Source organism: Octopus bimaculoides, chromosome 2 (assembly GCF_046866305.1).
Source record: "Octopus bimaculoides isolate indiv1 chromosome 2, ASM4686630v1, whole genome shotgun sequence".
Lineage (NCBI taxonomy): Eukaryota > Metazoa > Mollusca > Cephalopoda > Octopoda > Octopodidae > Octopus > Octopus bimaculoides.
Window position 1 is genome coordinate 88,818,413 of NC_142929.1, and position 15,722 is coordinate 88,834,134.

At 35.9% G+C, this 15,722-nt stretch overlaps 1 protein-coding gene across 1 annotated transcript in view; it reads right to left on the minus strand.

The window, feature by feature from the left end:
• Positions 1–4,651: 4,651 nt before the first annotated feature.
• Positions 4,652–15,722, minus strand: part of LOC106875755 (cytosolic 5'-nucleotidase 3) — a 35,576-nt gene continuing 24,505 nt past the window's right edge. The window contains exons 7-9 of the mRNA XM_089347145.1: positions 7,964–8,049; positions 6,328–6,417; positions 4,652–4,892 (exon numbers count right to left, since the gene is read on the minus strand). Coding sequence (XP_089203271.1) covers positions 4,667–4,892; positions 6,328–6,417; positions 7,964–8,049 — 402 coding nt within the window. The 3' untranslated portion in view covers positions 4,652–4,666. The remainder of the gene's footprint in view (positions 4,893–6,327; positions 6,418–7,963; positions 8,050–15,722) is intronic.

Here is a 15,722-nt window from a genome sequence, read left to right on the forward strand (position 1 = left end):
CAACAAAGTGAGGATGTGATACGGATAGTGTTATTGGACGCTCGGAAAGGAAGGAGAGAAAGAGGTGCAGCAATATCAAAGGAAGGCTAACTAGCAAGATAGTTTTTGTATGTGGCAGATGCTCAGGAGCAATAAACACTGAAAATGTGCAGAAAACAACCTTTGCCACATTCCAGGGAGAAAAACTAAAAGTAGTTGATACCGCTATCTAGGTGACCAAGTTAGTAGCGGGGGAGCGTGCACTGAAAGTGTAGCTGCTAGAATAAGAATAGCCTGGGCAAAGTTCAGAGAGCTCTTACCTCTGCTGGTGACAAAGGGCCTCTCACTCAGAGTAAAAGGCAGACCGTATGACGCATGTATACGAACTGCCATGCTTCATGGTAGTGAAACATGGGCCGTGACTGCTGAGGACATGCGTAAGCTCTCAAAAAACGAAGCCAGTATGCGCCAATGGATGTGTAATGTCAGTGTGCATACTCGACAGAGTGTAAGTACCTTGAGAGAAAAGTTGAACCAAAGAAGCATCACTTGTGGTGTGCAAGAGAGACAATTGTGCTGGTATGGACATGTGGCAAGAATGGATGAGGATAGGTGTGTGAAAAAGTGCTACACCCTAGCAGTTGAGGGAATCTGTGGAAGAGGTAGACTCAGGAAGACCTAGGATGAGGTGGTGAAGCACGACCTTCGAACTTTAGGCCTCACCGAGGCAATGGCTAGTAACTGGGACCTTTAGAAATATGCAGTACGTGAGAAGACCCGGCAAGCCAAGTGAGAGCATAATCTGTGACCTCTTCCAGAAGTGTAGCCAGCTCACTTATTCGTATCTTTACTTCATTGGACACTAAACTCTACTTGCGAAGACCTGTTGGGGCAAGTGAAATCGTAATCATAATTGAACCATATTCGATGACCAGAACTGGTGCCAGTGGAACACTAACAGCACCGTCCGAGCGTGATCATTGCCAGAGCAGCTGTCTGGCTTTCGTGCTAGAGGTATGTAAATAGTACCATATGAGCATGATTGTTACCAGTGTTGCCTTACTGGGATGTTAGAAAATCATTCGAGCGGGGTCGTTGCCAGTGCTGCTGGACTAACTCCTGTGCAGGTGGCATGTAAAAAACACCACTTTGAGTGTGGCCGTTGCTAGTACCGCGAGATTGGCCCTTGTGCCGGTGGCACATAAAAGCACTCTCTACACTCTCAGAGTGGTTGGCGTTAGGAAGGGCATCCAGCTGTAGAAACTCTGCCAGATCAGATTGGAGCCTGGTGCAGCCATCCGGTTCACCAGTATACAGTCAAATCGTCCAACCCATGCTAGCATGGAAAGCGGACAGTAAACGATGATGATGATGATATATGTATATATATAGGTATATATATGTATATGTGTATATATATATATGTATATATGCATTTACATATGTATATATATACATATAAATTTGACATGGGGGATTCTTTCTTGTCCTGGGATTCACGGTCAAACGGCTGGGTGGAATTGCGTGAAAAATTACACAGATGTGTAGAATGATCCAGTGGTGATGCTGGGCTTTGTATTTTTTCATAGTTCCCATGGTTACCAAGATAATCTACTATAATAATACTCTTGTGTTTATGAATGAGAAAGGAAGGGGTGATAGATGAATAAGGAAGGAAGGGGTGATGTCATACATGGTAGTAAAATGATGAAAATTATATGCTGAAAAAAATAAATCAAACAGCGTTTCATCTCTGTGTGAATATATGTGTATGTATGTAAAAGGGGGTATGTGAATGTGTGTGTGTGTGCATGTGTGTTTGAGTGTGTGTGTACGCGTGCAATGGAAGCGGGATGGTTCATCTTTGTTTGCTTAGTATTTGGGTTTATTTTTTGATTTGGTTGAATCTTGTTTTTGTTTTGGTGGGTCAGTTATTTTTAGCATCTTGACAGAAAAAGTCATTCTAAAATTGTTTTTTAACACACATATGCCCAAACAAGTCGAATGCTTACACAGAGCAGGTTTTACAGCCACATCATCCAAACTGACCGCGTGAGACCAGGCTTAGCTGCTAGTATATATATATATGTATATGTATATATTCACATATAAATATATAAATACATATATATATTTACATATAGATATACATATATATATATATATATATATATATATATATATTTACATATAGATATACATATAGATGTATATATATATATATATATATATATTTACATATAGATGTATATATATATATATATATATATATATATATATATATATTTACATATAGATGTATATATATATATATATATATATATATATATATGTACACATATGAATATATACATATACATATATATATACATGCATACACACACACACACACATATATATATGTATATATAAAGAAGAAAACAAAAAGTGGAACAAGAACATAACAGGCGACAACAAAACATCTGGACAGTCAGACGATACAAAAAAGGATAGGAAAGAACATGGACGGGTCATTCAGAGTTTTCTTTCCTCAGTTGAGATCCAGATTTTCTCATCAGTTTTCACCGGTTACACTCAAGACTGCTCCAATCTGGCTGGCCCCAAGAAAATCTAAACTAAGAGTACTAGATTCCTTGGAAGAAAGCAAGCAATTGTATATGAAAACAAAGACGAAAATAGAAAATGGAGAAATTGTACACAATTACAAATACAAACAACAGGAAAATAACAACAGGTGTCTTTCGACTGAGGACAAATCAAATTGAGCAGACGAGTGTGGAAGTGAAGCCTTACAGCAGGGATATAAAAGATGAAAGTCATATAAATGTCACATGGATGGTAGTCGAACCAAGAAAGAAAGTCAGGCTTAGAGGAACACGGGTCATGTGGAAGGAGAGGACATAGGTAGGCGCAGAGGAATAGAAGAATAAGGGTGGGACAAGAAGGAAAGAAAAAAGAAAAGGGATAGAGTGAGGTAAAAGAGGAGCAAAGGTAAGAATGAAGGGAAGGCTAAGAAATGTGATAGAGGGGGTGCGAGAAAGAGGAGTGGAAAGAACAAAGTAAGTGTCAAGGGCTGAAAGAAAGAGTAAGAGAGTCGTACAGAATTTATATACACATATATATCATCATCATCATCATCATCGTTTAACGTCCGCTTTCCATGCTAGCATGGGTTGGACGATTTGACCGAGGACTGGTGAAACCGGATGGCAACACCAGGCTCCAGTCTGATTTGGCAGAGTTTCTACAGCTGGATGCCCTTCCTAACGCCAACCACTCAGAGAGTGTAGTGGGTGCTTTTACGTGTCACCCGCACGAAAACGGCCACGCTCGAAATGGTGTCTTTTATGTGCCACCCGCACAAGCCAGTCCAGGGGCACTGGCAACGATCTCGCTCGAAAATCCTACAGGAGCCAGTCAGGCGGTACTGGCAACGGCCACGCTCAAAATGGTGCATCTCATGTGCCACCCGCACAAGAACCAGTCCAGGGGCACTGGCAACGATCTTACTTGGCTTGCCGGGTCTTCTCACGCACAGCCCATTTCCAAAGGTCTCGGTCCGTAGTCATCGCCTCGGTGAGGCCCAATGTACGAAGGTCTTGCCTCACCACCTCAGCCCAGGTCTTCCTGGGCCTACACCTCTTCCACGGGCCTACCTCTTCCACGGGTTCCCTCAACTGTGCTTACATATAAGAAACCAATATATATATATGTATATATACATGTATATATATATATATATATTTGAAGGTTTGGAGGTGATGTACAGAAATTATATAGAAAAAAATTAAGGTACTCAGAAATCTGGATGTTTGTACATTTACAGATTTTCATTAATGTCACATATTAAATAAAGCGCTTTTCACCTGGTCGTGCAGGATTTTCAAAACAATTTGAAAATCCTGCACGACCAGGTGAAAAGCGTTTTATTTAATATGTGACATTAATAAAAATCTGTAAATGTACAAACATCCAGATTTCTGAGTACCTTAATTTTTTTCTATATATATATATAGGAAAATGAAAAATAATAATAAGGCAGAATACTAAACTGAAAGCATATTTTAATATAGATTTCTAACCGGCTTTCATTGTATGGCAAATTTTCAAGAGGAGGAAAAATGAAAATGTTTTTTACAAAAAAGTAAAAAATAATATATAAAAAAAATAATCTATAAAAAAATAAATATACCAATACATTATATTGTCTTTGAGCTTTTAAAGTTCAATGGTAATCCATTTAGATAATAGTTGGAATCTCCACACAAGAAAGAATCAACAAGGAGAATCTTTTCATAGAGAAATTCCAACCACTTCTTGACACACAAACCCCTCAGTGACCATATTTCTCTAAGAACAGACATAAACTTCCTGTTGACAAAGAGTCCATAACTCCAACTAAAGAGTATAAAACCCACAGAATTGTCTTCCCTTACATACACTTCCTGTTTTGACACCACACTTCCTGCTTAACACATAAACCTTCAGCCTCTTTTCTTCTTTTTTTAAACCTAACACAACTTTCAATTCCATGCATCCTAATTTTTCCAACTATTATCTACATGGATTACCATTGAACTTTAAAAGCTCAAAGACAATATAATGTATTGGTATATTTATTTTTTTATAGATTGTTTTTTTTATATATTATTTTTTACTTTTTTGTAAAAAACTGTGGACATATGTTTTACCAATTTTTAAATATTAAATATAAATTGTAGTTAGCTAAAAAACAAACAAACAAAATTTTTACCTCCTTAAATTTCATGAAATTTGAAACAATTTTCATGTTACTGTAGACGGCTGATTGCTGAGTGAGAATCTCTGAGAGAATGTCTCCCAGTCCAGCAGAAATGATCAGAACTGGAACATTCCATTTATCAAGGCTCTTAAATAATTCATCACATCCAATTCTAAAAGTGAGTAAGAAATGAAATTAAATGAACGTCATTAGTTAAAACTGAGAAAATATCATTGGGAAAATAGAAAAAGGGACATGATTGATTTTAGTGGAAGGTTAAAGAAATAATTAAATGGTTGATTTTAAAAGAGACTTAAGTTTAAAAAAAAAATTTTAATTATAAATATTGCTTCCAAATTCTAGCACAAGGCCAGCAGTGTGGGGAAGGGGCTAAGTTGATTACATTGACCTCAGTGCTCAACTGGTACTTATTTTATCAATCTGAAAGGATGAAACGAAAAGTCAACCTCAACAGCATTTGAACTCAGAACATAAAGATGGATGAAATGCCACTAAGCATTTTGCTCAGTGTGCTAACAATTCTGCCAGATTGCCACCTTATCTAAATTATAAATATTGGTTTCAAATTTTGACATAAGGCCAGAAAGTTTGGAGAAGGGGTTAAATCGATTACATTGACCCCAATGCTCAACTGGTACTTATTTTATCTGCCCTGAAAAGATGAAAGATAAAGTCAAACTCAGCGGCATTTGAACTCAGAATGTAAAGACAGACAAAATACCATTAAGCATCTTGCCCAGCATGCTAAAGATTCTGTCAGCTTATTCAAATTATAAATATCAAAAATTAAAAAAGTAGGTTAATGGAAGTAAGTACTCAAAACAATAAAAGTAAATAAAAAATGAAAAGAAAATAAACTTGAAAAATACAGTCAGTGATTTGAGCTTAAGAACAATAAAAAGCAGTACTGTAATTGATGACATATAAGAGGCAATTTTTTCCCTAAAATATCTCAGAAAATCACCCCAGGTCCTATATGTGAAGTTGGGTGTCCCATATGCTAACTTTATCCTTGATGCTCACTACTATAGGCTGAAGTAATCTACTTTGTTTTTTCTTGCATGTTTTATTCGTATAATCTTTCAGGATATTTTCACAAGTGAGATTTCTCGCTTTATATTTAGTTGTACAGCTAACTTACTATTTATATACTGTGTTGTTTTCTGCCATAGATTAGGTGCTAGATTGCTTTAGGTACTACATGCTTTAATGCACTAAAATCTCTTTTCCTGAATATGCAATGCTGAAATTGGAATGCATCAAATATGTCTGTGTGTCTTTTGTGCCATCAAATACAATACTTGAAAAATATAGTATGTAATTTGAAATAAAAAAAACAGTAAAAAGTGGTACAAAGGGGTGCTGAAAAGTTATTGGCTTTGGATAAAAGAAAATACAGAAGAATCGGTTAATTATGATTTTATTCAACATTTTTCCCTCTCAGATTCACACACTTATTACAGCAGTTCTTTAGTTTTTTTAAGCATTGTAAAAGAATTTGGAAGGTTGGGCCTCCAATAAGGCCTTCTGTGATACCCTTAAAGCTAGGAATTTTTCAGCATCCCTCATAATTGTTAATACTTTACCTTAATCTGACAGAAGACTGAGCAACCATTTTATTAATCAGACTTTTAGAGATATTCAATGTACCCAGTAGTTCATGTACTTGAGTCCACCTAACAATATAAACAAACAGTATAAGTTAGAATGAAGTACATAGAAATCTATAGGAAAAGAAAAGAAAGTCAAATGAATATTGATTTCAGTAATATGGATGAAAAGTTAGACAAACAGCACAGTGTTTTGCTTCCTAACTAATGTAATGCTTAGTTCCACCATTTGACACCTTGGGCAATTGTTTTCTACTTTAGTTCTAAGAAGCTTTGTGAGTGAATTTAGGAGACAGAAACCGAAAGAAGCTATTGTGTGTGCACATGTGAGTATGTGTGCGTGTGTATGTGTGTATGCATGCATGTGTGTACACGTGCTTATGTCTCCTTGTTTTGACATTGTGTAATAGTTGTAAACAAGAGTCCCCATTATACAAGCAGTGCAGTTTGTTTCCTATCTTCCATGAGAACATGTCTGACCATGGGGAAGTATTAGCTTGTTTAGAAACAGGTATGGGTTGGTAACAGGAAGGGCATTTGCATGTAGAATAAAGACAAAAGTTTTCTGGATGAAGAGTCTGGGTATCATATTCATATGGTTTTTATAATGAAAAATGAAACTAAAAAGAGAAGACAATTATATTTACTTACCAACAACGTTAGTAACAAATTATTTCACTTGTCACAAAAAGAGCAAGCATGTGTGAGGTGCGGGGAAATATAATATAGTATGACAGAAATTATTGGCAAGGAAGGTAAAGAATAATCAGCAATTGTAGAGTTGGTTATGTTGTAAAGTAACAGAACCTGAAGAAATAGAGGTCTTTCGGCAAAAAGTAGTACAAATAATAAAAACAATGGAATAAATTTTATGCCATAAGGAAGAAGAAAGTGTGGTATTCTGGATGTTTGTTTTTCTTTCTATAAAGTGTGTGTGTGTGTGAGATAGAGAGAGAGAGAGAGAGTGGGGTAAAAAACGGAAGTGTTACTTCAGTTCAAAATTGCTAATGAGTTGCTGCTTAATTCTAGTCTAATCTTGACTGAGTGACGTATGATTGAAGGCATTTCCCCAATGTATCCTTTTCTAAGATATGATAGGGATGTGATTTGAGGAGATCTAACTGCTCTTTGAAACATGTTGCTGAGGCTACTGTTGGCTATGAAATGTTAACTTGCATAATATGATGACACCAAGCTGGGACATGTTATGACTCATGTTTAGTCATCGGACATGTTATAACCCATGTTTAGTTACAATGAGTATTCCAGTTGATCCAATCAACAGAACAACCTGTTCATGAAATTAATGTGCAAGTGACTGAGCACTCCACAGACACGTATCCTTAATGTAGTTCTCAAGGAAATTCAGCATGACACAGAGTGTGACAAGGCTGGCCCTTTGAATTACAGATACAACTCCCTTTTGCCAGCTCACAGGACTGGAGCAATGTGAAATAAATTGACTTGCTCATGGACACAATGACCAACAGGAATCAAATTCATGATCTTATGATCATGAGCCAAATACCCTAACCACTAAGCTATATATATCTCTTATATATTAAAAGTAACAAAAATGCTTAACAATAAAGAATTCAAAAATCATTTTTACCACTCTTCCATTTTTGGAGCTTTCTTCTCAGTTTCTATATGAGGATCAAACTCTATTGGAGCATATATATCCCTTAATTTTGCAGCCTAAAAAACAGAGGAAAGGTGTTAAAAAACACAAAGCAAAAACAAAAATGCAACATAGAATTGTATATATTATTAATTTTTAGCAAATAGATTTAGATTAAACAGTTCTATCTAATATTTAATATATATTCACTATGTACAAATCTTTTCCTCAATATACACACACACACTTGTATATATATATATATAGTTTCAGTTTGAATTACGGAAAAATATGGATAAGTACTATTTTTTTCTTTGCTAAAGATTTTCTACTATTTGAAAATAATATGTATTCTTGTTTTTTATATTATTAATTTGGTTCTTTAAAGATTATTTTTAATAGATAACTTATTTAACACTAAATTATTTAGAAGTTATAGTTTTATTTCAACATAATATTAGAACTTCGATTTGAATAGTGTTGATATATTTTCGATTGTTTTTGATTAATAATATTTGATTAATAATTAGTCTTTATTGTTTATAATATCGTTAAAGGTTTTTTTAATTAAAACTTTGTATATATATATAAAGTTTAATCTTTTATTCTTAATAATTTTTTTCTTTCCTAATTTTTTCATTCATATTTTTATTTTTACGTTTGTAGAAATAAATATTCTTGTATTTTTCTATTATTCTATTGATTTTTAATGATAATTAAATAAACGTTTTTAGTTTTAAATAGTATAGCTTTAACTATTACACTGGTTAAATATGTACTAATTTTATCTTCATTATTATTTTAAACTTCGTTCAAATTGTATTTAAAACAATGATAATTTATGTAAGCTAGTTTTTGTATATAATATACATGTTAGCATATATTATAATGGATGAAGGGATGATTATTGAATGTTTATTATTTTGATATTTTTAATAATTTTTCTATCTTTATGAAATAAGTATTTCATATTAATTCATTTCGTACTTATTGTTGGTTGAGATATATATATTTATTTATTTTAATTATTGTTTTAATTATTGTTCTACTTACGACCCGAAGATTAGCTATATTTTTGAATAGAATTTATTTTCGATAATTTCAATTGATTTTAATCGATTTAATTTTCCTTTCTATTTGAAAATTAGTTATGAAACATGTGTAGTCATTTTATTATTTTTATCTTATGATATTTACTTTGTTTTATATTATACTCATTTATTGTACTTTTAATTGTTAATTTTTCTATATGTGATAGTGGATTTTCATCGATGAGTTCTTGAAACTTGGTTATTTTCCCTAAAACTATATATTTTATCTATAAAGCTCAATTTAATTTCGATTTTTTATAAATTGATTTTAATTGAGTTTTTACCTGTAATTTTGGATTTTGTCCCTAATATTGTTTTATATATATATATATATATATATATATATATATATATCAGGCTGAGTAAAAAGTAAGCAACGTTTTGAAGCATGAAATTCATCGCAATATATTCCAACAAAGTGGAAATTTTATTCATCAAAGTGAGTACCATGACAATCAACACATATTTGCCAACAAGGTACAAGTTTGTTTATTCCAGTAACATAAAAATCTGGAGTTTTGGAGTTGATGAACTCTTTGAATCACACTTTCAGCATCAGTTTGATTTTTGAACTCCTTCTCTTGCAGGAAACCATCAAAGTGCTTGAAAAAATGGTAGTCAGTAGGAGAAGGGTCTGGGAAATAAGCTGGCTGAGGAAGAACTTTGTAGACAAGTTCCCTCAACTTCTGGAGCATCATTAGTGAAACGTGTGGTCAAACATTGTCCTGAAGAATGACTGACCCTCTTCTGTTGACCAGTCTAGGACAGAGGAGTAGTAGTTTTTTGTTCATTTTGGCAATTTCATGGCAATATGTTTCTGCAGTAATGGTTTTTCTGGGTTTTAAGAAGTGGATAAGTCCAGCGGTACACCACCAAACAATCACCATAACCTTTTTGAAGAGCGCAGGTTTAGGGGAGGTTTTTGGAGCTTTATTTTGGTCCAAACACTGAGAAGAACGTTTTTATTGTTGTACAGAATCCACTTTTCATCACAAGTTACAATACGGTTGAGAAACGGATTGGTCTGGTTACAGGGAAGTGATGAGTAAATTTCATATCTGTGCATTTTTTGATTTTCATTCAAATTGTGTGATACCCATTTATCTAGCTTTTTTAATTTTTCAATCACATGCAAATGGTTGTAGACAGTTTTCTGGCTAACTTGAAGTTCTTTTGCCAGTTCTCAAGTGGTTTTATGTGGATTTTTCTCAATGATGGTCTTTACTTGACCTCATCAATGACGGATGGGCATCCACTATGCTCACGAACTTCAAGGCTCAAGTCTCCACTGCAAAATCGTTTAAACCATTTTCAAGCTGACCACTTACTGGTCATTTCCTCACCAAACGTTTTGTTGATATAGCAAGCAGTTTCAGCTGCTTTACGTCCTTTTTTGGAGTTGAATAGTAAAATTGTTCGAATATCGCGCTCTGACAGTTCCATTTCAGATGATTGTAACAACAGGGTAAAAAATATCGATGTTAATTCATTGATACATTTGGGCAATCTATGCCTGTATTATCAGACAATTTCAAAAAAGTGTTAACAAAAATTCAAAAATCTGCAAAAATCCGGTACAAATTCTTCATGGTTCAAAATGTTACTTTTTACTCGACCTAATATATATGTATGTGTGTGTGTGTGTATATGTATATATCTATATGTATAAAGATGAGAATGTATATCTGTGTGAATCCCTAAAATTTGAGAACTACACAACCAATTTCATTCAAATTTTACACATGCCTTACTTAGGGTCCATGTAGTGTTTTAGGCCCCCAAATTTTTTAGTTTCATGCCTAGTGCGAGCCCAGTGCAATATCACATCTCCACTATTGCAGTATTATGTGTCAAAAGTGAAACAATAACATCTCTCTATTGTAATGTCAGAAATGTTCACTTTAATACTGAAACTATTATCTCACATATATGCAGACATACATACGTATATACATAATTACATATAATACTAGCAGAGATACCCGGCGTTGCCCGTGTTACATGCAATGGAAGAATTAGACTTTTCTGTTATATTTTCTCTAATGAACTGGAATACCTATGATTCGAATTAGATGTATATATATAGATGTACAAATAATTTAGATACAAATAATTACATTAGATACAAATAATTACAGAGGCATCAAGCTGTTAGATCAGGTTATGAAAGTTACAGAGAGGGTCATAGCCCAACTAATTAGGGAGCGAATCAATTTAGATGAGATGCAGTTTGGGTTCGTGCCAGGTAAAAGCACTACTGATGCCTTATTTCTAGTGAGACAGTTGCAAGAGAAATACCTAGCCAAGGATAAACCTCTGTACCTGGCTTTCGTTGACATGGAGAAAGCCTTTGACAGGGTCCCCCGATCCCTTATCTGGTGGTCAATGAGGAAACTTGGGATAGAAGAATGGCTAGTGAGAGCTGTGCGAGCCATGTACAGAGATGCGGCCAGTAAGGTGAGGGTTGGAAATGAGTACAGCAATGAATTCCGGGTAGAGGTAGGGGTCCACCAAGGTTCCGTCCTCAGCCCCCTATTATTTACCATAGTCCTCCAGGCAATCACAGAGGAGTTCAAGACAGGTTGCCCCTGGGAGCTCCTCTATGCTGATGACCTTGCCCTAATTGCGGAGTCACTATCAGAACTAGAGGAGAAGTTTCAGGTGTGGAAGCAAGGTCTAGAATTGAAGGGCCTTAGAGTCAACCTAGCTAAAACCAAAATCCTAATAAGTAGGAAGGTAGATAAAACACAAACCCCTTCAGGTAGATGGCCCTGCTCAGTATGTAGAAAAGGAGTAGGTAGTAACTCTATAAGATGTACCCGGTGCAAGCTATGGACACATAAGAGGTGCAGCAACATCAAAGGCAGGTTAACTAGCAAGTTAGTTTTTGTTTGTGGCAGATGTTCAGGTGCAATAAAGACTGCAAACAAACAGGAAACAACTTCTATCTCATTCCAGGGTGAAAAACTAGAGGTAGTCGATAGCTTCCGCTATCTGGGCGACCAAGTTAGTAGTGGGGGTGGGTGCGCTGAAAGTGTAGCTGCTAGAATAAGAATAGCCTGGGCAAAGTTTAGAGAGCTCTTACCCCTGCTGGCGACAAAGGGACTCTCACTCAGAGTAAAAGGCAGACTGTATGACGCATGCGTACGAACAACCATGCTACATGGCAGTGAAACATGGGCTGTAACTGCTGAGGACATACGTAAGCTCGCAAGGAATGAAGCCAGTATGCTCCGTTGGATGTGTAATGTCAATGTGAATACCCGTCAGAGTGTAAGTATCTTGAGAGAAAAGCTGAACATTAGAAGCATCAGTTGTGGCGTGCAAGAGAGACGATTGCGCTGGTATGGACATGTGGTGAGAATGGAGGAGGATAGCTGCGTGAAAAAGTGCCACACCCTAACAGTTGAGGGAACCCGTGGAAGAGGTAGGCCCAGGAAGACCTGGGCTGAGGTGGTGAGGCAAGACCTTCGTACATTGGGCCTCACCGAGGCGATGACTACGGACCGAGACCTTTGGAAATGGGCTGTGCGTGAGAAGACCCGGCAAGCCAAGTAAGATCGTTGCCAGTGCCCCTGGACTGGTTCTTGTGCGGGTGGCACATGAGATGCACCATTTTGAGCGTGGCCGTTGCCAGTACCGCCTGACTGGCTCCTGTAGGATTTTCGAGCGAGATCGTTGCCAGTGCCCCTGGACTGGCTTGTGCGGGTGGCACATAAAAGACACCATTTCGAGCGTGGCCGTTTTCGTGCGGGTGACACGTAAAAGCACCCACTACACTCTCTGAGTGGTTGGCGTTAGGAAGGGCATCCAGCTGTAGAAACTCTGCCAAATCAGACTGGAGCCTGGTGTTGCCATCCGGTTTCACCAGTCCTCAGTCAAATCGTCCAACCCATGCTAGCATGGAAAGCGGACGTTAAACGATGATGATGATGATGATGTAATATGTACACATATACATACACATATATACATGCATACATATATACACTCATACACACACATATATACACAGACACACACACAAACACATACATAGGTGCAGGTGTGGCTGTGTGGTAAGAAATTTGGTTCCAAAATACATGGTTCTGGGTTCAGTCCCACTGTGTGGTGACTTGGCATGTGTCTTCTGCTATAGCCTCACACCAACCAAAGCCTTGTGAGTGGATCTTGTAGATTTTTCTACTTCTCAGGAGGATTCTAAGACCCCCTAATGGAAGCCTTAACTCCAAAATTTTAGTAATTTTTAATGATCCAAAACTAGGTCAAAAGTACTGAATGGATCTTTATGAAATTCAGTAATTATATTTATGTGGTGCATAAATTGTCAAGTAAATGAGAGGCATCCTTGCCTCCACTGATTCAGGTGCAAAGTGTTGAGTAAAGTTATTTCCTTGCAGACCTCCTTTGAGTCTTTTTATTATCACTGGGTCACACATAGTTCCAAGGTGGCAACATTGATTTCAAGGCATTCCCACATGAGTGACTGGTTATTCAAAGGCATTTATAGATTGTAAATTTATTCTTTCCAGTTACCTATCAGTATAGTGGTCAGTTGCAAACTCCAGAGGTGACACTTTCATTTCCCCTTAGCCCTCATGTCACACAGCTGTTAATGTTTATTTGAGTTGGGTCACACCCTTCCAATTGCTACAGATCCGTAATGCATCTTACGGCTATGCCTGTCACCTTTATGGTGAGGATTTCTACATTGGGGAGTAGTAACGACTAGGGTAGGGTAGCTGACTGCTTATTGTCATCATTCGTCTTTTGGTTTCCTGTAGCTTTGCTCTCTTTTACAAACCCAGTGAACATACATATATTTCCTATTTCAAAGAAATTCGAACAATAGATATAACACCCAAGTCAAAAAGATTGTCAACAATTCAACTTCTCTGGTTGACATTAAGGCACTCACCCCCAATAGGGGCCTTAACTCCCACATTTTAGAGCTCCATGACATCTATTTTTCAGGAGCAAAATCCTTTTAACAGGTTCCATAAGACTGGAATTTTGGAATCTGTGCATAAAGATCAGTAATAAGGGATATATGTGTCATGATTAGACTTTTTTTAGGGTGTGTAAAGAGGAAAAGAACCCTCATCTGCAATTTTGATAAAATTTGAATCATAAGTATTCCAGTACATTAGAGAAAATATAACAGAAAAGTTTAATTCTTCCATTGCATGTAACACAGGCAACACTGGGTATTTCTGCTAGTATATATATATATATATATATATATATATATATATATATATATATATATATATATATATATATATATATATATATATTAAGGGCATTACTACACTTGAATGGCTAATGCTACAAGGGACTCTTAAAGTCAAAACTACCATAATAAATAGTGTACCGAACGCGAGGGAATGCAACTCTTGAAGTGAGCCACTTAAAAACAGATTCAGCCACATATCATATGATTTCATAATTAGTGCACAAAATGCACTTTTAATTGTCAGTCCAGGCATAATCAAGACGCATAAAAATGAACAAAAATCAACATACCAATGTGAACTTCCTAACTACATGGCCATATGTCTGTGCATGTGAGTATGTATGCTTTATTTGTCACAGTTTGACATAACAGTCAGTTCCTAAATTTCTTTTATTCATAATTAAGTTGTGATGGCTTTGTTAAGCTCTAGCACTTAATAAACCACCTTATTGACAGTACTACAGTATGCGTCCTTTAACACCAGAGTAAGCCATTTGAACGGTCAAAAGTCTTTTAGTCCTTAGATGGCCACACAAGAGTGACACAAATGAATTTGTTCTATTATTTGTAATTCTAATTGAAATTTCTATACTTTTTGTAAGCTAATTGTGATAATAGAATACTAAGGTTTAATGACTCCTTGTTTTACATATTATAAATAACGAATTAGCACATGCTAAAGAATCAGGAAAAATGCCATGCAATATTTAGTTTTGACTCTTATATTTTAAGTTCAAATCCAGCTGAAGTCAACTTTTATCTTCCATCATCTTTCTAAATACATATTGACTAATGGTGTTGGCATATTCAACTACTGTATATAGTGGCCTGGTCAGATGTTCTGTAATGAGCAGCTGCCAAATGATGTCAGATAAAAGAGCGGCCTATAGCCACTCCAGTTGCACAGAGTTAATTTACTGAGAATTACTAGTAATGGTTAGTGTTGCGATTTGGAGGTGAGGTGTGAGTGAACACAATACAAATGCAAGGAGAGGAACAAGTGAATGGAGGTGGTATTATATTATCAAAAGAAAAAAAAAAAAAAAAAAAAAAACAGGCGGTAAACTGGCAGAAATGTTAGCATGCTGGGCGAAATGCTTAGCAGTATTTTGTCTTTTTATGTTCTAATCGACTGGCCCCCTCCCCCAGAATTTCGGGCCTTGTGCCTAGAGTAGAATAGATTATATTGTCTAAAATGAATGGAAAAGTATGTTATGAAGATGCTATCATAACTATAAATATCCTCATCATCTGTTGACATCTCTTTTCTCTGCCAGCATGAGTTGGATGGCAATATAAATATATTAGTGACTGTTTTAATGTTAGGAAGCAAATTCACTGACATTATGATTGTTTCATAAAGCAATGGTGCGAAAAATAATTTTACATGGTTATTAAATTTTAGCTAAGTGAAGAACTTAAA